This window comes from Callorhinchus milii, unplaced genomic scaffold (genome assembly GCF_018977255.1).
Source record: "Callorhinchus milii isolate IMCB2004 unplaced genomic scaffold, IMCB_Cmil_1.0 Scaffold1, whole genome shotgun sequence".
Lineage (NCBI taxonomy): Eukaryota > Metazoa > Chordata > Chondrichthyes > Chimaeriformes > Callorhinchidae > Callorhinchus > Callorhinchus milii.
Window position 1 is genome coordinate 3,797,506 of NW_024704742.1, and position 24,041 is coordinate 3,821,546.

Consider the following 24,041-nt stretch of genomic DNA (forward strand, 5'->3'; position numbering starts at 1 on the left):
TCTGTGATGGTATGAAGAGAGTGGTGTGTCGGATGAAACCTTTGATCCCATCATTAACCAGTCGTCAAATGGACTGATAGGTTACGAGGAAGGTCGAAGGCTGCTCTAAATAAACCTTATTCTGCTAAAAGTAAATACTGTAGGAAAATGACCAGACAATGATATTAATGGTCATGTGTTTGTAAAACACCAAACTTATGGCGTCGCTATTTCCTTGTATAAAAGGTAGGAATGAGCATTTGACTATATCAAACGCAAGGACGGTTATTATTATTATTATCAAAAATCCAGATGCTCTGAATCCGTACCTGAAGTTCAAAGTTAGAATAACTTCTTAGTTTCTGGGGTAGAATGAAGAGATTGGAACCCAAGATTTCTTCTGTTCTTAGGCTGAAGACCATTCGGACCACTTGTTGCCCTGCGATGCAATTCAGACAGGATTTTCATACACGTAAACTATGTGTGGAATGTAAATCGCTCTAGTAGAAATGTTGTCTTGCAACTAACTAAACGTTAAACACGCACGGCAGGCTCGGAGGAGTGCTTGATAGCATAACAGAACAATAATAAATTGGTCATTTTCAATCCATGACTGTTTGTGGGACACTGCTGTGCGCAATTGGCTGCCGCGTTTTGCCCACAAATATACGGTCTTTTCACTTTACAGTCTATTCTGTGAAGCGCTTTGAGACGTCGAAAAGACGTGAAAAGCACTATATCAAATGCAAGGATTATTTTTATTATAAGGCCAATTACTCATTAAAATGGATGAGTCTTAGGAATTGTGGCAAACGGTCTTGAACCGAGATTTCACCTGGAGGCGGATCAAGTCAGCGCTCACAGTTGTTTTGGAGTAGAAGGAAAGTTGCCATTGTAAATTCCATGTGATTGTTTTTTTAAATCTTAAGATGAGCGTGTGCAGCCTTTACCACCACTCAGTAATAAGAAAATACTTGTTCTTAGACAACGGTATATATTTTGCTTTCAGTTCCTACCTCAACCACGTGCAATTATCATGCGACCTTTTAGCATAACAGGCCCTGCATCGGAGGAATTTGTTTCTTCTTTGCCTGGGTGTGCCACTCGTTTAAATGCTTATCTCATACCGACCGCGCTTGATTGCAAACTGGTCTGAACTGGGACAAATTTGGATTCTGCCAAAGACATCTGAATCGATCCATTCGCAATCGGTGTGGATTTGTACTTCAGTCTCAGTGCCCATCTCCGGGAAAGAATCCTCTCCGACAGGCAACACATCCTCATACAAACCGGTCTGTGAGGCGGGGATCGTGACAATTTGAGGGATGGTAACGTCACTTAAGTCTTCCTCGATTGCTCTCCATTCATTTTCAGCGACGGCGATTTCACAGTCCTGACTTCTCCCGTAGGCTCTATTCCAGATTGGGTAATATAACATGTTTAGGGACTCAGACACCAATTCTCTGTGGTACTCTGTCAAGCATCTCTGTGTTTCCATGTCAGGATTAGTAGTGAAGGTCTCCTAATAAAAAAAAACACACACATACAAGGTACAAATGCAGGGTTTTGTTTTCAGAGCTTAGTCTCGAGCCATTTAATTGTCGCTAAATGGATTCATTACAGTAGAGCCCAGTTCTAATGCAGTAACTGGGGCCCATAAAATTTCAACCAGCACAATAACAGGGCACAATCACCGAGCAGGGCTTCCATATTCACTGTGTATGCACGGCACACAGGAAGTAGTGTTGACAGTGGCCTGATAATAATAATAATAATACTCCTTGCAGTTGATATAGCTTCGCACGTTTCGCCCCCCAAAAAAATATACAGTCAATTCACTTTACAGTATATTCTGTGAAGTGCTTTGAGTCGTCTCAAAGACGTGATAAGCTGCTATATCAAATGCAAGGCTTATTATTATTATATAGCGCCTTATTATGTCTTCGAGACGTCTCAAACCGCTTCACAAATATACGGTAAAATGAATTGACTGTATATTTTGTGGGTAAAATGCGGCAGCCAATTGCGCACAGCAGCGTCTCACAAACAGTCGTAGATTGAGTGACCAATTTATTATTATTATTATTTTTTTGAAGGAATTATTTTACCCCCGGAAAAGCGATCCCGCGAATCGACTAACAACCAGGTTCTCACTAACTGCAAGGTAATCAGAGGCGTGTGGAGTAAGAAAACTTGCGAGGCGAGTGCTCTAACCACTGAGCTACAGGTCTCCCTTTTGGCTTGCCATGTGCTAGCCGGCATTTTGCAACTTCAAAGGAGCCAGCACACATATCTTAGATTTTGTGGGGTAAGTAAATATCGAGGTCCACAGCCCAATTGTGCTACAAGTGAACCAACGTACATTATAAAGAAGTGCATTCTTCTGGGATTCTAATGGGACTCTTCTCTTTTAACTGCAGCGACCGAATCTCTGTACGTCTACTGTAATGTGGATCAGATCTTACTTGGAGATCCCCAATTAGCTCATTTGGATAAAAGCATTGCCTTTCGTGAAACACTTACACAGGTGGCTAACACATACCTGTCGCTGATGCTGGCAAATGCTTTGTTCCGTGTTTACGATGGAAAACCCCACTACAAATTAGTATGCAAAGTTCTCTCGCGTTTGAGCAAATCAGCTCATCCATGGCAAGAGTCAAGGTCACTATAAATTGCCCCAGACTTAGAGTCCCATAAGCGGGAGGAATGGGTTCAATTCCCAGGGGGTGGGAGGTGAAACCTTAGGTAAGTTTCCTTACTCCACACGCCTCGGTTTACCTACAGTAAGAAGGAACCCGGTTGTTAATCGATTGGCGGATCGCTTTTCAGGGGTAATCATCCCCCCTAAAACAACACGCAAACTTTGGTCACTCATTCCACGACTCTTTGTGGGACACAACTGTGCGCAATTGGCTGCTTCGTTTCGCCCACAAAACACACAGTAAACTCACTTTACAAAGCACTTTGAGACATTTGAATGATGTGATAAGGCGCTGTGTCAAATGCAAAGATTATTATTATTAATATGAGTCAGCGTCTACAGGGGAGGAAAGTGGAGATTGCAGAGGGCCAATTTCTCATCTGCATGAACAATTCCAGCAAAGCTCATTTATCTTTCAAGAAATTGCTAGTTTTGAGCTTTGCAACATGAAGCAGAATGAGAAAGCACATATTGGGATAAAAATCCCACTCAGCATTACGCGTCATGCCTTTGGTAATGTTCAACGATAATTGAAACCAATTAGTGTTTGGCATTGACAACGGTGACGTCTGCAACACTGAATGGAATTTTTACCCCATAGTTTGCAAATATGAACAGGTTAATAAATAGGAACTTGTGTTAGGAAATATTAAAGCTTATAAATGTTACTGAAACCGTGCAACGCTTAAAAAACGGGTTTGGTGCATCAATTGCAAGATCTGGCTTGCGATGGTGGCCAGCGTTTCTCTTTGGGACGCTCGAGAGGGTTTTGTATCTCAACATTGCGAATCGCAGACTAGAATTTGCCGTTATCACGGTTTCCATTTTGTGAATATCGCATCTTACGCCCCAATTATTGAAGTCTTTATCTCGTTCAGAAATAAGAACAAAGTCACTTTTACAGTGAAAAAAACCTTTTTACAACGTGCTGGTCTGTGTCCAATACCTCAAGCCCCAAATTGATATCAGCCTGGCTCATTTGGTAGGACTCTCACCTCTGAGTCAGAGAGTTGTGGGTTCAAGCCCCATGATGGGACTTTCAACTCAGGCTGATACTCTAATGCAGGGCTAGGGATGAGTGCGTCCTTGGAGCTGCCATCCTTCAGACGAGGCATTAAACTGCCTGTTCAGGTGGACATTAAAGATCCCATGGAACAATTGCATTGAGAAGAGAGTTTCTCCCGCTGTCCTGGTCACCAATCCAGCAAATAAAATTGGTCATTCATTTTGTTGGACATTAAGTGCGCAAACTGATTGCCGTGTTCACCAACAAATACAGTCACTAAATTTTAGAGTAAAGCCTACAGTAAGTACAGTCATTACAATTTAGAGTGAAACACTTTGAGACGTCCCCTTGACGTGAAAGGCAAACGGACTGATTATTACTTATCATTCTAACCGTTACCGTTCCTGATGAACAAACTGTGGAAACATCGTAAAGATGTCAGCAAAAAGAGGAAAAATGTCATCGCGGAGGACAGCTTTTTAAATCAATTTGTTTTGCACTCCTGTAAAGAGTTTGGTGCGCTAAATTGATTTACTATATAGCTCGTTGCCTTTCAATCGAGAAGTTGCGACTTAAGATAAAATTGCCGCCAGCTGGCAACTACAGCAGTCAGCCATTTCTCAGAAATAAATTCTGCTGTGCAATTCAGCCATTTGAAACATAATTCTTGAAGGGTTTCAATCTAGTAATAAGTGTGCGATGTTTTCTTATTCGTAGTCGGACAAAAGTCAGTGTGTTTTGTGCAACTCTTACTCTCGAGGCTTTCTTATATCAAACTATGGCAGAACTGACCTTACCTGACCCGGCCTGACCTGAGCGTCGTTGGTTTTGATACTGTTCCAAAGGCTCGTTTCTTGAATAAACTCCTGATAACTCATCACTCCAAGGGAAGAGGGCTCAGTGATGAGTTATCAGGAGTGGCGAGTTAGGCGTATGTATAAAATACATAAATAAATGCGGCCCGGATATAGACAGCAAGGTGATTTAAGTCAGCACGGTCCAAACAACCGACGGATGATTTTGTGGGGCCAGCAAACCACTTCCAACCTCACTGCTTTACCTCTCTTCTGGTCTGTCTCCATGAGAAGGGTGGGGGGGAGATTTCCTTCCGTATTCCTCCCCGTCATGTTTCATGCTGACCAGGCCCTCGTGCAACCTGGTGAGATGCAGCGAGCAGCAGTCAGAAGTACTTTGCAATTCTAAAACTACAGAACTTATGAGTCTCAGTCGGAATCGCAAGGTGGATATGGAGACGAGAGGATTTCATTGCAAGTGGGAAGTGGATTACTGGTTTATTGAAACTGAGTGATGGAAAACCCCAGTGACTTGTTTCCATATCTGTCTTGAAGGATTCCAGAGTTAATTTTGTAATTGTGGATTGGTTTTGTTGAGCATTCTCTATCGGAGCCTCCATCTGCTGAGTTGATATCTTGTGTTTCGACTTTAATACATTAAAAAATTTGATGCAGATATTTCCATTTGAGATGATCATTATGAAGTAATGCTCAGGTCCAAATCCCTGACTGTCCAGCACCTTGGGGCGTCCTCCCAACATGGAAGGCGCTGTACAAGTGTTATTTTGTATTGTAACACAGTCACACAATTTAAAACATAGGATTTCTGTATGTTTTATGTTCCCGGAAGGGAAAAACTAAAATATTGCTACTTTAATAATAATTAATAACTTAATTAATAATCAAACGGACGTTTCTCAAACGTGGCATCTGGCCCAAAAGGTTGGACCACCTGATTTAAGTGATAATGACAAGTTTAAGACAGGGTCGAATTATCAGTAGTTTACTGTATTTACTGAAGAAAACAATTAACCAAACTACTTTGGTGGACGCAGTCCTACAATATACAAAAATGACAGTGTTCTGTGCAGACTCAGCATTGATGTTAGATCCCTTTCAAGAGTTAATAGCTTGAAAAGTGGACTTAGTAGGAATAAATGGTCAGTGACAGCTCGGAACACATTGATCAGAGGCAGTACAGATGGAATAGAATTACTATTGTGCCAATGCAGATTCAGTTTGTGAAGGCTAAAAAGGCACAATCAGGTTTAGATTGTTAGGATTAAAGGAACAGACAAATCCATTGTACGACTGCCAATTCAGTCATTCCATTCTCAATGTTTCCTAGCAATCCTGTTTTGCAGCTGCTTCAGTACTCTCTGTGACGTATTCTTCTGTCTGTACTTAACATAACATAAGAAATGCTGGACAATTCGCCTTCCACCTTCCTGGCGGTCGTATGTGCATATGTCCCAAACTACCTATGTACTACATCCCACAATGTTACCTCCTAAAAGAAAACTATCTAATCTGTGTTTGAAAGTTCAATGCACGTAATTATTACTACTGTACTCGTCAGCATTTACTTGTCAGCAAATGATGAAGAGCCCACAGCACAGAGGAAGTTGAATGTTGATTATAAATACCAAGGCACAAATGCGAACTTTCTGGTACATTTGAGGTAGTAACACGTTGAAGCATTAACATGTTGCAAACACGTTGTGGTGGACTTGAATCTGCCCTCTGCAATTATACTGGGAAAACACGCTGTCTCCCTGTATCTAACCAATCCATATTACTTTAAAGCTGTTTTTTTTAAAATCGACTTTCTTCAATGAAAAATGTGTGCTCGGAACTCAGAAAGATGATTCCCCCAGGTATCCGATTACACAGTGGAAAAAGCCAGTACCAAATAAGGACAATTTCTAATATAAGTGATACTTTTTCTCAAGAAAACGCACTGTAATATTGGTGTGTGGGTTTGCAGTAATTCACCCTAGGATTTGTTATATTAGAATTCCGGGTAACTCTTGGCAATCAGCTCCAGTTCCTGAGTAACATCCTCTGGTTACTAAATAAACAGGCCCCCTTTTTTTTATATGAAGGAATACGACAAATTTGACACCGTTAAAAGGTGTGCTTCACAATACCGGGAAGCTTTCATTGACTGAGTTCCTGGTACGGATGACAAATGTACATTGGAATATTGGCATTGTCCGGCCGCTGGGGAGTTTTTGAGAAGCAGGAAGTTATTGATTCTAAGTTACTGTTTTATTTGTTACACAAATTCATTTTATTTATTCACTGGTAATAATCACATGTGTGGAAGCGTCAACTTAGACTATATGAGTTCCAAGTCCCGACGTGCGACTTGAACCGACAACGGAGGTCAGAGGAACGACCAACTGAGCCAGACTGACTACTTCACTCCTTCCAATGCTGCAACACCCTTCCCGTGGTATGTGGCAATCAGAATTGCACACAGTACTCCAAATGTGCTCTAGCCACGGTTTTACGTAAATGTAACATCTCTTTCCGTTTTTATTCTAAGGTCGTGCATGACAACCTTCTCACTTAGCGGCAAGATTGCTACCAATTGAGCCAGGCTGACAACCTAAACGGGATAAATCTGGAGAGCTGCAGGTACAGGCGCTGTTGTTCCTCACTGTGGGTGCCCTCTACATGTGAGTTTACCTGACCTGTTCTTCGGCCTAATATTCAAATGTGTTTGTTCACCCACTACGGATGGCACTGACTGTTTGTTCCATTACACCCCTGTGCCCACCACACTATCCACATCTACTCCACAAAACCATCACTAAAAACAAACACAAAAATCAACCAACGCACAAATTAGATCTTATTTTACATTTTTATGTAAACTGCAATATTTCTCCTTTTTCTATGTGAATTCATTTCTGGATATTCTCCATTTCATTTTTTTTTAGATCCAGCGCATCCGAAATGCTACCCCATGTGTAATAGTAATAATAATAATAATAATAATCCTTGCATTTGATATCGCTTCTTATCACATGGTCGAGACGTCTCAAATGGCTTCACAGGATATAGTGTAAAGTGGATTGACAGCCAGTTTTCCCAAAGCGATGTCTCACAAACAGCCACAGAGCGAGTGACTAATTTTATTTGGGGGATAGTTGGCCAGGACACAAGGAGAAACTTGTCTTTTTAAATAATGCCATAGGAGTGTTAGCACCCACCTGAATAGGCAAATGAGACCTCTATTTATCTCATACAAAAGATGGTGCCTCCTACAATGCAAAACATCTTCAGCACTGCATCATAGCGTCAGCTTAAGACTATGATTCCAAGTTTGCTTTAGAAAGCAAGTCTATTTACATATACATTGTTTATTAACAATCCAAGCCCATGCCTTGCCCTTGATACGCCCACAAATATACAGTCAATTCACTTTACAGTGTGTTCTGTGAAGCGCTTTGGGACGTCCTCCTGACGTGAAAAGCGCTATATCAAATGCAAGGATTATTATTATTATTATTATTAAGTCCTAATGTAGGGTTTGGAACCCACAAGCTTCTGACTCAGAGGTGAGAGTGAGCCAGGCTGACACACACTGTTAGAGAAGGAGGGATGAGCAAGTCCGACTCAGACCTTTTCTCAAAACTCGTAACGCATGTTGTTCAGAGAGTACGCTGCTTGGTGGCCGAACAAAGAACTTAGGAAACCTTTCGCAAATGAGGCAGGTGGAACTTTAGTGAAAGACAACTCTGGGTCGAAAATTCTGGGCTGCCCAATGGGGTAGTTGGTCCTGCTGGGCTGTATCACTTGTAAATTGTAGTTGAAATAAATCTAATTTCTGCCGAGAGTATAAGAAGGTGCAAAGGTGCTTACATTTTCTCCACTAGACATAACCTTGGGTTTCAAACCCAAAGACTGGCGAGTGATGACCAATGTTCTTTCTGAGGAATCACTGATAGAACCCAACATTAAATCCTTCCTCCGTATGCACGACAGACAGCAGAGGCAGAGGCACGGGATGCTTTTAGCAAGAGCTCTCCTGTAGAGACAAAATTAATATAGGAATAAAGCACAGATCATTTGGTGAGCTAGTACAGTCAGATATATTATTTTATAACTGAAACTCCCATGAGAGAAGCTCATTTATACATTCATCACATATAAGGTTGAGTATACAGGAGGTAGTCAGAACAGTTTTGAATATATCATATTGTTTCTCTGTGGAGTGTTATATGTAGAACACTCTGCCGTTACAATAAGGGATGCTGCATTGAGTAATTCCCTCCAATGAAAACATCCCCCACAGCTTCACTCAACGTTATTCATAACAATAATAATCCTTGCATTTGACAATCCTCATCGGATCATATCACAGAGTTTTATTCTTCTTATTAATAATAATAATTAATAATAATAATAGCCATGTGATCTCCCTATGGTCGATGTTGATGTGCTGAAATCAGGCAAATTTATATTTGATACCCGAGAAATCTCTTCGCTTAGCTCCCGTTTGTGACTGCATTTGAGTTCAGTCTTGTCAGGCTGAGTTGCGAGGGTGGGGTGAAGCGGATCAGTTTCAGTGCATAGCCTTGTTCGGTTCACAACATACAACAACAACAACTTGCCATTATATTAGCACCCTTCACACAGAGTAGCGTCCTAGACCGCTTATTGGGTCCGAGTGTTGGGTGGGGAATTGGGTGTTTTCGGCATCTTGACTCATAAATACAGTCAATTCACTTTCCAGTGATAAAATCTGAAAATGCATTTTTAAGTAAAAGCTCAAAGGTATTAGGAGCTCTTTATTCAAGTTTCTTTTCCATTCATTTTCTATCCTGTGATTCTACCCAATCAAATCTTTCTACCCATTTATTCCGCAGTAATCAATAACCCGAATAAAACACTTAACTCAATTACTTTCATTTTTCTAACATTCATCCTCCATTTGAAAAGGGGAAGTACTTTTGTATAAATTTATAATAATAATAATCCTTGCATTCGATATAGCATCTCATCGCGTCTTTAAGACATCTCAAAGGGCTTCACGGAATATACTGTAAAGTGAATTGACTGTATATTTCGTGGGCGAAAGCAGCCACAAAATTTGATTTTCATTGGCTGAAGATGACCTTTGAAAGTTATGTTTTTTTCACTTAAGTTAAAGCCCGAACACTGGAGATGAACACTATCATGTATTGTACAGTATTTGGTGTAGCCATGTCAATCCATAACATTTGAATAGGCATCCAACACAAACAGAGGCAAACTGGTCATCTTCTTTGATACCAGAATATAAGAAGAACCAAGACAGGGGAAATTAAAAACAAAAGTACCCTTGGGCAAAGGAGAGTTCAATGAATACACTTACTTGTCCTTGACCACGGAATGATAAACAGTGCGAAAGATGAACTTGACTGAAAAGCTCCAAAGTCTACGCTCTCTTGATTTCAAAGAATATCGCAAAACCTTTTTACTTGTGTCTACATGTCGCAAATTCATATCCACCCAATCACTGAGTTGAAATGCTCCGTGAATTCACAAGGTTACTAATTTCACTTAAAAGGGTAATGACAAAGCATCAGTACGCACGCACACATGCGGAGAACAGAGTTTCCCCTCCAAAGAGTGAACATCTGTCTCAGGAATGTGTTGCACAAAGCACCTACAGCACGATGGGAATCCGGTACTCACTCACCTGTAGTTGGGGTGAATTATTGCGTAGATGACGGGATTGTAGATGGCAGAAGCTTTTGCTAATACGGCAGGAACGGTTTTCGAATAGGGAGTCAGGATATCGCCATGCCTGAGCAAAGGACCAAAAAGTGTGAATAAGATATAAATGAAGACAGTTGTCAGTTCAAAAATGAAGCAAGCTGTGAGGATCAAACCGAGATGATGAGGGTGGACAAGGAAGGCCAACACATGCAAATTTATTTAGGTAAATTCAGAGTTAATGGGATAAAACTCTGCTGGCTGTCAGCACAAATGAGGAATTGAACACATGTAGTTCAAAGCTAATTTTGATAAGATTAATTAAAAATGTGTCAGCATTGACTGTTCCCAGATTTTGGTATCTCATTTTAATGAAATCACATTGAACTCTCTCTTCCAGCACTGACGTCAACGCAGAGCCAGGATGAAATCTGAAATCTGAAGCCAGCAGTTGTGACTACCGCATCAAAGACAAATAAAGAGGCGATGGATAAAACTCGTGCGCTTTCCCAAGAGTTTTCATTTATATCCAGCTGTCTGCTGATCTAATACTTTATCTTGTGAATTATTGAATGGGGTAACTGAGATTTCAGTTGTTTTCAATCACTGTACATGAGTCTGACATCGATTGATCTAAAGATTCAGCAGATCATAGTCACCCTTCAAACAGCATAAGGCATCCCATTCTCCTGCCAACCTTATTTTAACTAAATGAAATTCCTGTTCGATACCAAACACTGGTTGTTTTTTTTTTGCACCGGTTTGTGAGTGACCAAAGCCACATCAGGCAGGAAACCTTGCAGATCTTAGAGAGCGAGAGAGGTGGCATTCATGGCAGAAAGAATAGTATAATGTAAAAGACATGAATAACAAATAATTTCATTGCCCACTGTTCAGTTACGCTTTAGAGACTTGTGTGACAGTGTACTGGTTGGGGTTTTCATCGCTGCTCTCCACACTGCCACAAGTTCCCGCCCACGGCTATGGGATCAGGGAGAGAAGAGGTGTCTGGACTTAAGTCATATTTTCTAGGGGTCCTCACAACCAGACGCTAGGAGGGTCGATGGAGGTGGAACTAATTCAGTGGAGCGGAAACCTTTACTAAGGTCACAGCTTTTAGGTCTATGGTATCTTGGTTGTAGGATTCACAGTACGTTCTGCAGTCTATTCTAATCACCTCACTCTATCTCCTGTGGTTTGAATCTCTCTTCGTTCCAGTCTGTACTTGTTTTTCGATATTTTTTCAGAGAAAGCTCATATTAGTGATAAGTGTAGGAAGTGGGTTAAATGTCAGCGATCATTCAATTAGCCAGCTTTCTACTCTACTGTATGCAGGCGAGATGGGGGGTGGGGGAGAGGGGGGGGTGGGTGGAGGAATGAACCGATTGGCGTCAGACTTCTGTTACCATCTTTAATCTGTATCTCAACAACGTCACTGTTTTTTCAACCAGAAGAAAGCAAACGACAAAAAACAAGAGAGCGTGCACAGCGATTGGTGATTCATATCAGATGCCAAACTATAATGATATATAATAATCCTATTAAATGTAAAATAGATATTATATATCTTTGTTACATCAAATGCAAGGATAATTATATGTGTTATTATATAATCCTTGCATTTTATATAGACATGTCAAAGCGCTTCACAGAATATACTGCAAAGTGGATTGGCTGTATGTTTTGTGGGCGAAATGCAGTAGTCAATTGTGTACAGCAGTGTCCCACAGACTGTCATGGATTGAGGGACCTAATTATTATTATTTGAAGGGACTATTACTCCCAGAAAGCGATCTGCTAATCAACTAACAACCGGGTTCCTACATACAGCTAGGTAAACAGAGGCATGTGGAGTAAGGAGACCTGCCTAATGTTTCGCCCTCCCCGGGAATTGAATCCGGGTCCTCTTGCTTGCGAGGCGAGTGCTCTAACCAATACGCCACAGGATTCCACTATAATCTCAATGATGGCAGGTCAGAAAAAGACTTACTAACAGTCTCATAGGTATAGGTATGTGAGCTCAGTTGAAACCTGGAAAAAATAGTCACTGCACGTGATACTATGGATTGTAAGTGCTTTGACATTCCAGGTGCAATAAGTAATTATTTCGTCGAGGTAAGAGCCAAGCGAGAGAACAAATTCTTTCTCATTGAGTCTGTCCGCAGAGAAATAGTAGAGAATCTTGGTGAGACTCCATCAAATTGCCCCAGGACTGCCTTTGTTAAATCCATTACTTATGAATTAATACCTTTGGGCTGCATTTTGGACATGGAGTACTGAATAGAGTTCTCACACTGCAACATAAGCGCTTAAAGGCAATGCAGAGGAGAGCAACAAGGAGGGTCCCTCGTGCAAGAGGAATGAACCACGAGCAACGATTAGACAACTTCATTTCCAAACTTGATTTAGCACAGGATGAGGTGTATATGAAGTAGAGTTACTTACCCTGCCCATCCAACTAATGTCACACATGCATAAGGGAACCACGAGAGCACAAACACGACAATCGCCACAAATGCAATTTTGGCCAATTTCCATTCAACCTTTACTGTTTGTTGATGGGCTTCATACGCTTTTCTTCTGCAGCCTCCCATCTTCTCAATATCCCTAAGAGCAAAATATTAGCTCAATTCGACAAGTCCAACTTCAAAAAACAAACTTCAAGAAAAATAATACAGAGAATAATGATGGAATAATGGCTAAATACAGCAATTGATTTGTTACATCTTAAGGCAGATAACTAGGCATTAGTTTGCTACACAGTTGTATACAGTGTACACATCAAATACTGTCCAAAAGAGATCTAAATCTGATTTATGGGAGAAAATCTCAATTTTCATGTGTTGTTTTAAGGCAGAACTGTCTTTATATCACCTTAATACACCATTCCTCCATCATTCATGCTTTGGACATCTCTAGCCTTGTTTTTTCTAATCCTCATTGGATTTCCTAGTTCCATAAGCTCCAAACTCTGCAGCCCATATCCTTTCCCACACCAGACTTCACATGCCTGTCACAACCATCATCGCTGTATTCCACCGGCTCCACATTATATCAGATAAAACAACTAGTCATTCATCTCATGGCGATTTGTGGGACATTGTTGTGCAAATTGGCTGCCTATAAATACACAGTCACTACGCTTTGGAGAAAAAACTGTGCGTCATGTATTGGAGAAAGAAATATATCAAAAGCAAGGAATGGTATTTATTTCCCAGTGGATTGACTTCAAAATCCTCATTCTGGTTTTCTAATGCCTTAATAATGCCTGGCATCTTTCACAGTGGTTGTTAGTTACATAACTGGGAACTTGCACTCATTGATTGTGAACCACAGAGTTGCGCCATCCTCTCGACTGACTAACTAACAACCAGGTTCCTACTTATTGCTCGGCAAACAAAGGTGTGTGGAGTGAGAAACCTTGCCTAAGGTTTTGCCCTGCCGGGAATCCAAACCCGGGCTCTCTCGCTTGCTATGGGACTCCACGTGATCCGGGTAGTTTGTTGTTCCCATCAGGGCTGTACTGCTAGGATTGATGTTGATATTAGTCTGGTCTGGTTTGAGAATGCGTACTTTGTGAATAAATCACCAAATGCAATAAATAGCTCCACTGGTTAGAATGTGCTATACCGTCATCTTCATCAAACATATAAAAAGGAGGAATTACACAACAGTGTAAAATAAACTCTGAATAATGTCTGAACCTTTAGCTTATCTCTGTCTCGATCACTCACTGGTGTGAGCAAACCAAAAGGTCAGTGTTCAATCACATTGGCCTTAACATTAACCATAATACTACGGTGTCTTCCATACCTGGTGGTGTGTTTTACAGCCCTGAACATACAGATGTAACAGTAGGAAATTACAATCAGTGGCACGAAGAACACAAAGCAGCAGAGCATCAAAGTGTAGCTCCTGTTAGATGGAGAATTTGTCACGTAATCCCAGGTGCAGGAAGTCATCAGACCTTCAGGATATAGGAACCTGTGCCAAATATACAATGGGAGTAAAATGTTTTAAAATAGGAGATGGTGGGATCGTACAAACATTCTACACTTGTGTAAAAATATTCATAGAAAATGTTATTACGCAAATTTCACACCGTCTGCAGCACTTGGACTTTGAAGGCTAATCCAGGGATTGTTTTTGTTTCAGGCGTCTTTCATTCAGTTGTGCAAGCGCTTTGATTATACTGTGCAGCTGAAGAAAAAACATTTTAAAGTGTACATTACTTCCTTCTGAGACTACAAAGCTGCTGAAAATACCATCCAAAGTTCAGCAAAAACAAACCAAGCTACAGTTTCTGTCATTCAGTTTGTTTTTCAACACATAATGACATGTAACAGACTTAAACAAAAACTGAATAGATACACTTACTCCAACCAAGGAGTGGAGGAAGACTCCATGCAAGCGAATATAGCCAAACCAGAATGATGACCTTCAGTGTATTCTTCTTTGTCGTCGTCGAGCTTATTGATTGTAATGGCTTTGTTATGACCCAATAGCGATCAATAGAGATTGCCATTAAAGTAATCATAGATGTAATGCCAAACAGTGCTCCGCAGAAGGCATATAGTTTACAACCTGCAGCAAAACATCAACATCAAATATGCCAGTTAAAATATGTTATTAATCTTGAAAACAATATGGGGCGGGGGAGAGGAATTTCCATTCTTTTGAAAAATTAGTCCATCAGGGGTTCATCAACCCAGTTATAGAGGGAGGGACACAGATCATTCTTATATAATCCAAATACAAATGAAGGTTACAGTCGCCTGATGTAACAGAGAAGTGCCTTGCTTTGGCCCACAATATCAGTGCTCAACTGATCGCCAGGTAACTTTGAAATACATTTACATTGATATAGAGTCTCCCCTTTGTGAGGTTGCATTGCTAGGTATGTGACCTTGGAACTAGGACGAGGAGACCCAGTATACTTCTCACCGAGAAAGACAACCATTCTGTGCACTTGATGTTCAGTCCCTGGTTTAAGAGTCTACTTCCTTCATTGTGATTAGTACATGTCTTGCTGCTCTCTGTGCTTTCCTTCTCATGCCACTGTAACTGGGCGAGTGTTACCTTCATTTGGGAGGGTTCATTCGGAACACCGACAACAACAACTTGCATATAAAAAGCGCCCTTCATGCAGGAGTCTTGGAGCGCTTAACACTGGCGGAGCCTAACGCCGAGCCGTTGATAGGGAGGAGGTGACCATCAGCACGAGGAAGGTCTTCGGTCGTGATCCAAAAGAGGGGAAGTAGGGGGGCAAGGCGTAGGGATTGAAGGAGGGAGTCCTACAGCTTCAGAGGGGCAAGGGGCGACGCTACTGACACGTAGTCTCGCCCTTTCTCCCTACCATTGGGTATCTTGGCAATGGGTATTTTAATCTGCCGCAGTGCAGAATAACGTGTCTTCACATGAAGCTTCAGGCTGCCTGGCAAAGGTTTTGAATTGTGAAAGAAGTGCTGGGTATGTACTTAAATGTTCAAAAAATAAAAACTTGTTGATTCAGGTTTGCAACCAGTTTAGTGGAAACTTGTGTCAACTTCTGCTGCAGATTGCTTAATCTGCCGCTGTGCAAAATAACGTGTATTCACATGAAGCTTCAGGATACCTGGCAAAGGTTTTGAAATGTGAAAGAAGTGATGGCCTTAGTAGATTATGAAGATTATGGTCAGAGGTATGACATTTCCCTTTGTTCACATGCCCGGGTCCTTGTGATCTTGGAGGAGGGGAGGTGAAGTCAGATGAAGACTAAATAACAACAACAAGATTTCATTTATAGAGCGCCTTTCACGTCGGGAGGACGTCCCAAGGCGTTGGACAGTTGGGTCGGGACCCGAGCATTGGGGGGAAATGGTCAGGGGGAGGGAAGGGAGGGAGCGAGGAGGGGGTAGAGAGTCGAGAGGGGAGCTGAAGGTACAGTCGATGAGAAAGGTCTTGAGACCGGCCTTGAAGGAGGAAAGGGAGGAAGCGGCGAAGGCACTGGGGGATGGAGTTCCAGAGCCTCGGGGCTGAGAGGCTGAAGGCCCGGCCACCGATGGTAGGGCGGTTAGGACGGGGGATGTGGAGCAGACCGGAGCCAGAGGAACGGAGGGTACGGGCAGGTAAGTAGGGGGAGCTCAGCACTGGGTGCTTTCTCCAGGAGCCAGAGTCTACCAGCTGCAAAATCATCAGTTTCAAGATCCTCCCTCTTGTATTTAAATCCCTTCACGCCCTGCCACCTCTCCGACCTTCTCTCTCTCCTTACACCCACTGCCCGCTGCCTCCGCTCGACTGGCTCCGGCCTCCTCCTTATCCCTGGGACACTCTGCCCCACCATCGGCTGCCGTGCTTTCAGCCACTGCTCCCCAGAGCTGTGGAATTCTCTCCCTCGATCCCTTCACCTCGGCCCCCACTCTCTCCCCATTTTCAAGTCGCGCTTGAAGACCTTCCCCTTTGACCGTGTCTACGATCACCTTCCCCCTCCGCCTCCCCCTGGCTCTGCATTGGGCTCGGCCACTATTAAGTGCTGCAAGAAGCCTTTTGCAGGTTGTTGTTCTCTAAACACTAGGTTACGAAACTTCTCTTGGTAGATATTCAGCCACCCGGAACAGATTATTAAAGGAAAGATAAAAACAACACACGCTGGAACTTGATCGCCCCGTGCGCCTACAAATATACAGTCACTACACGCTACAGAAAATATCTGAAGCATTTCGAGATGTTTCGATGTGACAAGGCACTATATCAAATTTAAGGATTGTTTTGTTGCCTTAAGTACACCAGAAACAACACTGGGATCGCCACACCACACGCACACGTTCATTTTAAGTCTTATATACTTCCATACGATCCTTTCTGAGGGTCAACTTTTTTTTCACACTGAAGAGCCCGAGCTTGCTTCATTGTTGCTCGGATCATTTCTGTATCATCCTCATTGCTCTCCACTGCGCTTGCACAATTTCTTATTTCCATTTAAATTAAACAAAGCCAATCTCATCAGCGGGCGGTAAAATGCATTCGAGAACTAAGACCCAATGATTAAGCTGTCAAAACGTCTGCCAGGAATAGACATGGCAGAGTAATGAGGAGCAGGCTCACCGATATTGCCAAATATCCAGCGCTTGTTTAAACTGCTGACGAAGAAGACGGGAGACTGGGAGGCGGACATCAGGAAGTCGCTGACTGCCAGGTTGGTTATGAAGAAGTTTGGTGCCGTCCTCAGTTTCTTGTCGCTGCGGGCAATTTCAAGTGAAAGAAACAAAACATTTTATTTGAAAACCACCCCCCCCCCCACAGGATTTGATGTCTTAATTGTCATATCGACGACGTCCGTGTTGCTGCAGTGCGGTTCTATGCACAGAACCCACCGCGCTCTGGAACATCTTTCCGACCTGAAAGGCGCTATACAAGTGCCATTTGTTGTTGTTGTTGTTGTTGTTGCAGCCCAGTGTCATCCACCATGCAGAAACGACATGAACACCCCCTCCTGTGGTGGGGCTGTATACCAGCTTCTCTAAATTCCTTTCCAAATCACTCACCGTCCTGACTCGGACCCACATCCCCTCTTCGTTCACTGCCGCTGAGTTCGAAATCCTGGAGCTCCCCACTCAACAGCACTGTACGTGCTCCATCACTCGCACAAACCACCGTGGTTTAAAGAGAAGGCCCGACCAGCGCTTTCCTGGGCAACCAGGATTATTTTGATGGATAAAGCAAAATGCCTGCGCCATCCACATCCCGAAACGGAGGGTAAAACCAAAATCAAACCTGTTATGGCATCTCACACCCCAGCGTGATAAAACAATCATAAAGAGCAGCAAAGAGTAATTGTTAGAATAACATTTCAAAAGTTCTGTCACACCGACTTGTTATCAAGCTTTTCTTTTTTGGTCAAATGCATAGTCATCGTTTTGCTCAGTAATATGTTTGAGTCATCGTCATCATCATAATAATAATAATACTGAATCTTAGCTTTATTAGATTATGGTGGGGGGAGGGAGGGGTGTATACAGCATCGGACGAGCAGCAGGAAATCTTACCAGACAGCGATATCAATGGTGAGCTGTGTGGTATTAGCTGGTTAGACTCCAGCATTTACCCCAACGCACACTCTGAGATTCCCCCCCCCCACACCCTTGGCTTTTGCCAACCTGCGGCTTATAGTTTCTGGAGTTAAGTGAGCAGGATGTTTACTTCCAGCGAGAGAGCGCGCATTCCATTCCAATAACCATCGCTGGGATTTCCATATCGAGGTGGGATACAGGGAAAGGCCATTGAAGAGTCTCTCCCTGGGAAAAGTGGCAGCGAGGAAGCTGCAAGGAACAGTACTCGGTGCCTATCCTGTAGCTCAGTGGAGTCCTGTAGCTCAGTGGTTAGAGCACTCGCTTTGCAAGCGAGAGACCTGAGTTCAATTCCAGGCAGAGGGCGAAACCTTGGGCAAGTTTCCTTACTCCACACAGAGCCTAATAATAATCCCTCCAAAACCAAAAACAATAATAAATTGGTCATTTTCAATCCACGACTGTTTGTGGGACATTGCTGTGCGCAATTGGCTGCCGCGTTCGCCCACAAATATACAGTCAATTCACTTTACAGTGTGTTCTGTGAAGCGCTTTGGGACGTCCTCCCGACGTGAAAAGCGCTATATCAAATGCAAGGATTATTATTATTATTATTATCCTCGGTCTCCTGTGACGGCTGACGGAGGCTCCTGATCATCTTTCCTGAGTGAACCACAAAACTCTGCCCTCAATTCCTCTCTCTCTCCGTTCTCTCTCTGTTCTCTCTCTCTCTCTCTATTTTGCACTCCACCCTCACGCTCTCACAATTACTTCCTCTCTCCCCCTCTCTGTCAATCATTCACATTCTCTCACACTCTTTCTGGCATATAGCACAACATTTGCATATAGAGTACCTAACATTTCCATGGCTTTCATTTCACCTTTTGTTCCTTGGTACCTGCCATGATACATGTGTCCTTTGTTTTCCAATCTCAAGGAAATTTTGGTGCTTTCTCACTTTGAATACACACGGTTTCAGGTTTGTGCAATCTTATCAGATTTAGGTCAGGAGTTCCTTTGTTGGCTTGATAAAAGTACCTACTCATTATGTGCTCAAATGTTTGAACGTTACTTCGCGTTTACCGGTGTTCCTCTCTTTCGCGAATCGGGAAAGCTACAAAGGTTCACAGATCATCGCGTCTTATTTCTGTCAAAATATCTGTCATTTTCGTGCCTTGTCACAAGGTTTTGCCGCGAAGCAGGTAAATTTATCATTATTCCTGTTAAGGTTCAGATTCATAAATGCTGTGAGCGCAGTAATCTATTTCAATATTTCTGAATTATAGGAAGTAGCTGTCTTCCTCCTCAAATGTTTTCACTATTTAGCAATAGGAACGACTGATAGTTACTGATCTCTATTTAGCCACTATCTTTTGTGAATAATTATTAGCGATAGAGGATTGTTTTTATTTCCTCGTGCAGCTTTCCAACGATAACATCTTACTTGAGCTTAAATTGTACTTTACTTAAAATTGTACGACGACGAGCTGACAAGATATCAGACCTTTTAAAAATAGTTAACTATTTTCCTGCATGAGTACTGTACATAATGATACTGCAGTATTGCATTTGCTATCGTGCTTTATCAGGTTGAAAAGCATTTGATAGAGTTTACTGTAGTGACTGGGGAATTGTTGGTGAAGGTGGTAACCAACAGCCATGAAGTGAGTAACCAGTTTTATTGGGGAGATTGTTGGTCAGGCAATTGGGAGAAACTTGCCTTTTCGAACAGACAGACAGGACCTTGATTTAATCATCCCAGACTGTCAGCTCAAAGTTTTGCATGGGCTTGAAGCCACAATCTTTAGGGGCGAGAGAACGATCAACTGAACTCGGCTGACACCTACATACACAATATGCCAAGATTAGTTACAAGATACTTGGAGGAACAGTTCTGAAAGCAGGAAGGGGAAAAACAATGACAATTAGCACCACACTATGCTTTCCTCCCACAACCTGGGTTTGAACCCATTTGATAAACTTTTACAATCTTCTATGTGGTTACGCTGACACCCGAGAACACCACATTATCACCATTTTGCAAGTCATGAGTGAGGAGACACCTTTGATAATGTGCAACTTGACCCAATTGTACGAAGCAAATGCTGAAAATTTGTGTGGGCTGAACATTCAGAGATTAAATCTAGTTTGCATACCTTTCTTTTCATGTCATATCTACAAGTTAATATGCAATTTAAAACCCAATAACTCGTACCATTGGCAGGTAATGCTCAAGTGTCGAATCTTTCAAAAACAAATTAGGCAGATTTCTATTAGGAAATAGTAATAATAATAATCCTTGCATTTGATGTAGCGCTTCACAGAATATACTGTAAAGGGAATTGACTGTACATTTTGTGAGTTAAGCGCAGCAGTGTTCCACAAACAGTCGTGGATTGAGTGACCAAAATATTATTATCATTTTATTGTGAAGGGATTATTACCCCTGAAAAAGCGATCCGTCGATCGACTAACAATCGGGTTCTCACTTACTGCTATGTAAACAGAGGCGTGTGGAGTAAGGAAACTTGCCCAATGTTTCAACCAGCAGGGAACCGAACCTAGGTTTCTCGCTTGCGAGGCGACTGATTTACAGGATTCTACATACTAATAAAATAATATCTTGGGATACAGTATATAATTTGGGACATGACATGCGCATGCAGCTGCCAGGAGGGTGAAAGGCCAACTGAATGGACTTTGGTCGGCTTTCGTCCAGAAATTCTTATGTTCAATAGGGAAGAGCTTACACTATTGGACAAGGGTAATTCAGGGAATATAATTTACTTGGATTTTCTGAGAAAGGCATCAAAGGATATGGNAAAAAAAACTGGGAAATCGAATGCAAAGATTTGGAATTTAATTTGTCAAGTTTGTATACGACAAACAGTAGGTTCTGGACTACATTGTGAGACGTTGCTTCAGACCCTTTATTGTTCATGTATCATACAACCAGATTCAACCATATGGAAACACTGGGGTGAAATGTTGGTGTTTCCTAACTCATCAAAGACAATGCTGTGGTTCACGTGCAATGGAATGTGATCCAATTTATTTCCAATTCCGATTCGGCATTTGCAACAAAACTGAACCTGTGTCAATCATTCCTTCTCCCCTCTGTTGGTCTGTTGGTCACTCTGCAGTAAGGTTTCAACCTGAACCCAGTGTTTACTGATCTTTGTGAAACCGGCTGTTGCTGGGGTTGGACTGGCTGGTGTTTGACATCTGGGCCTGTCCTCCTTTCTTTGCTACAATTCACTCAAAAGACACCACAAGTGGCAGAGAGGCAAAACCTTCTGGTGCCTTGCAAGTAAAAACAAAATTCCCATCTCACCCCTGTCACTGTGAAGTTCTTTAAGACGTTTCAATGACATGATAAAGCACTATATCAAATGCAAGAATTATTATTATTATTATTATCTGATCCACTTATTATCACGCCATGAAGTATGGTAAATTTCCCCCTAGACTGTCCCTCACTATCAAACTGAGTTTCCTGTTGTGTCTCTTACTTTTACCACTATCAGTACTGAATCCAAAAGTCAGCTTTTCTATAGCTTGGATCAAACCAGTCCTTCCACTGTCTTGTGAAACTCTAGACATTTGCTTTGAGCGATGCAAGACATTTCCGATAAATGCACCAAAATGTTTAAACTGAAGGATGTTAAAGGTGATTTTTCGTAAATTTGGGTAAGAAGCCAAGCACTTTGGAAATAATGTGTTACCTGTAAACTGCATAAAGTACCAGGAGATTCCCCAAGACTCCAATGGTGCCAATCACAATAATGCAGCTGCCAAAGATATAGTGAATACAGTCAGGAACATTGACCGTGTCAAAGGTCCGGTGGTGGGAATCCATGGTTGGAGCCTGCAACAAAATAAACATGTTTTGACATTAGCCCAATGTTCAAGGGATGATTTAGAATGATTGAGCGCCTTATGAAATACTTTGGCATTAAATGAAAGTCATGGGCTTGGGTCTTAGTTCCATTCTGTCCTTTCTTTATTTGCCTAAAATCCAACAGTGCACTGCATCAAAATCCCTTATCTATGTTACAGCTTTCTTTATATCCTCTTTTGAAGTCCTGTAACTTAGTGGTTAGAGCGCTCGCTTTGCAAGCGAGAGACCTGAGTTCAATTCCAGGCAGAGGGCGAAACCTTGGGCAAGTTTCCTTACTCCACACAGAGCCTAATAATAATCCCTCCAAAAACAATAATAAATTAGTCATTTTCTACGACTGTTGTGGGACATTGCTGTGCACAATTGGCTGCCGCGTTCGCCCACAAATAATCACAGTCAATTCACTTTACAGTGTGTTCTGTGAAGCGCTTTGGGACGTCCTCCCGACGTGAAAAGCGCTATATCAAATGCAAGGATTATTAAGGATTATTACTATTATTATAAGGGATTTGGGATCTTTTATTTCCTTCATTTAAGATAAGTACAGGGCATTTATGTTGGTTTTGCTTTGAATAAGATGAATGAATGTTTCATACGCTGAAGTAAACTACGTTATCTGTACTATTAAGGAGGAAGTGCTGGAATGATCTGGTGACCATTGGCGTTACTGTGGCTCATTTGGTCTTACTATTGCCTTCATGTCATAAAAAAATACTTCCTGTTGTCTGTCCTGAAACTGCCCTTTACAGCCCTAAATACAACTCCAGTTGGATCGATATTTTGGGGATTTTCATTTCAGCAAATGTACGTTGCCAGCTCAAGACTCTTAAAGGGATTAAGTGAACATTCACATACATGGCTGCTTTGATCCTGGAGAGCAGGTGGCCATATTAACTGCGTAACTACATTATAATTACATTATCAGTGCTATGTGGTAACAACATGCTAAACAATATACACCGCTCTCATACAGACAAATTCCTTTAACAAGGGCAAAGATGATTTCTGGAAGGCAACACGAGGAAAGATAGAATTTCATGCCAAAATCAGTCAACTCGTTCTCAAACAAGATGCAGTCAGTGGTTGAATCTTAGAACAGGATATTGAAGGAGCCACTATCTAAATGAAAGCGCTCTGGGACACTAAACTGCGCTGTATAAATAATAATAATAATCCTTGTATTTGATATAGCGCTTTTCACGTCTTCGAGATGTCTCAAAGCGCTTTACGGAATAGACTGTAAAGTGAATTGACCGTATATTTGTGGGCGAAATGCAAGTTGTTATTGTTGAAAACAAAGTTTTGTAAAATTATTGTTTGTTTGGGAAGGGTTGAGAGAAAAACAGAACCTTGTGCCATTCCCACGGAGCTGAAGCGATTTAAGTTGCTATCTATGTTGAGTAAAAGGATCTTTCATGAAAACAATAGTCCTTTAACCAAAATGAACCCTCCCTTCTACACTAGGGTGCATTTAAACTATATTTTACCCCTGATAATATTTTCCTTTCATCTCCATCCATGCCATGTAACCCCAGTGCAGTAAATTTTCCTTCCATTGATTTCTTTGTGTGCACGAACAATGTAAAAGCTTTTTCTTGTAATAGATTCGAGATAAGCATTGACAGCCATCACACGGGAAAGCACCTTTCCAGTGTCAAACCCACACTTTTCATACGTTTTTCCACAAGTCCCTCGGTGTTGTTTTCCGCAGATTTTACAAATTCAAGTTGCCTACCTGAAACGTGGCCAAAATCCCTTCTCTTTTCATGTTGCAAACTTCTTTCCAACTTGTATCCAGTTAATAGATATCCTGTAATCTGCGTGTAAGAAACAATGTTCTCTGCATCAAGGGATGGTGAAGCGTTCACCACACAAAATACCCCGGTGAGAATGTGAAGCCAAT

At 41.8% G+C, this 24,041-nt stretch overlaps 2 protein-coding genes across 3 annotated transcripts in view; one reads left to right on the forward strand and one right to left on the reverse strand.

Annotated features, from left to right (window-relative positions):
- opn4xb (melanopsin-B-like) lies at positions 1-22,105 on the reverse strand. 2 transcript variants are annotated; one of them, XM_042334865.1, is made up of 9 exons: positions 21,963-22,096; positions 17,276-17,409; positions 14,566-14,776; positions 14,006-14,176; positions 12,638-12,799; positions 10,176-10,283; positions 8,354-8,519; positions 996-1,501; positions 1-418 (listed from the first exon to the last, which is right to left on the reverse strand). In XM_042334865.1, the coding sequence occupies exons 1-8, from the start codon at positions 22,094-22,096 to the stop codon at positions 1,088-1,090; spliced, it is 1,500 nt and encodes a 499-aa protein (XP_042190799.1). In that variant the 3' UTR covers positions 1-418; positions 996-1,087.
- LOC103184489 (hematopoietic prostaglandin D synthase) overlaps positions 19,153-24,041 on the forward strand; it is a 21,448-nt gene continuing 16,559 nt past the window's right edge. Inside the window, exon 1 of the mRNA XM_007902503.2 lies at positions 19,153-19,216. The gene's annotated coding sequence lies outside the window, so the exon portion shown is untranslated. The remainder of the gene's footprint in view (positions 19,217-24,041) is intronic.

Bases quoted from the DNA above. Each gene is read 5' to 3' on its own strand.
- opn4xb (XM_042334865.1), bottom strand. From the start codon at position 22,096: ATGGATTCCCACCACCGGACCTTTGACACGGTCAATGTTCCTGACTGT. The intron at 12,800-14,005 runs GTATGGAAGACA...TTTTGCTCTTAG, and splicing joins GCTGTAAAACACACCACCAG to GGATATTGAGAAGATGGGAG. The intron at 8,520-10,175 runs GTGAGTGAGTAC...TTGTCTCTACAG, and splicing joins ATAATTCACCCCAACTACAG to GAGAGCTCTTGCTAAAAGCA.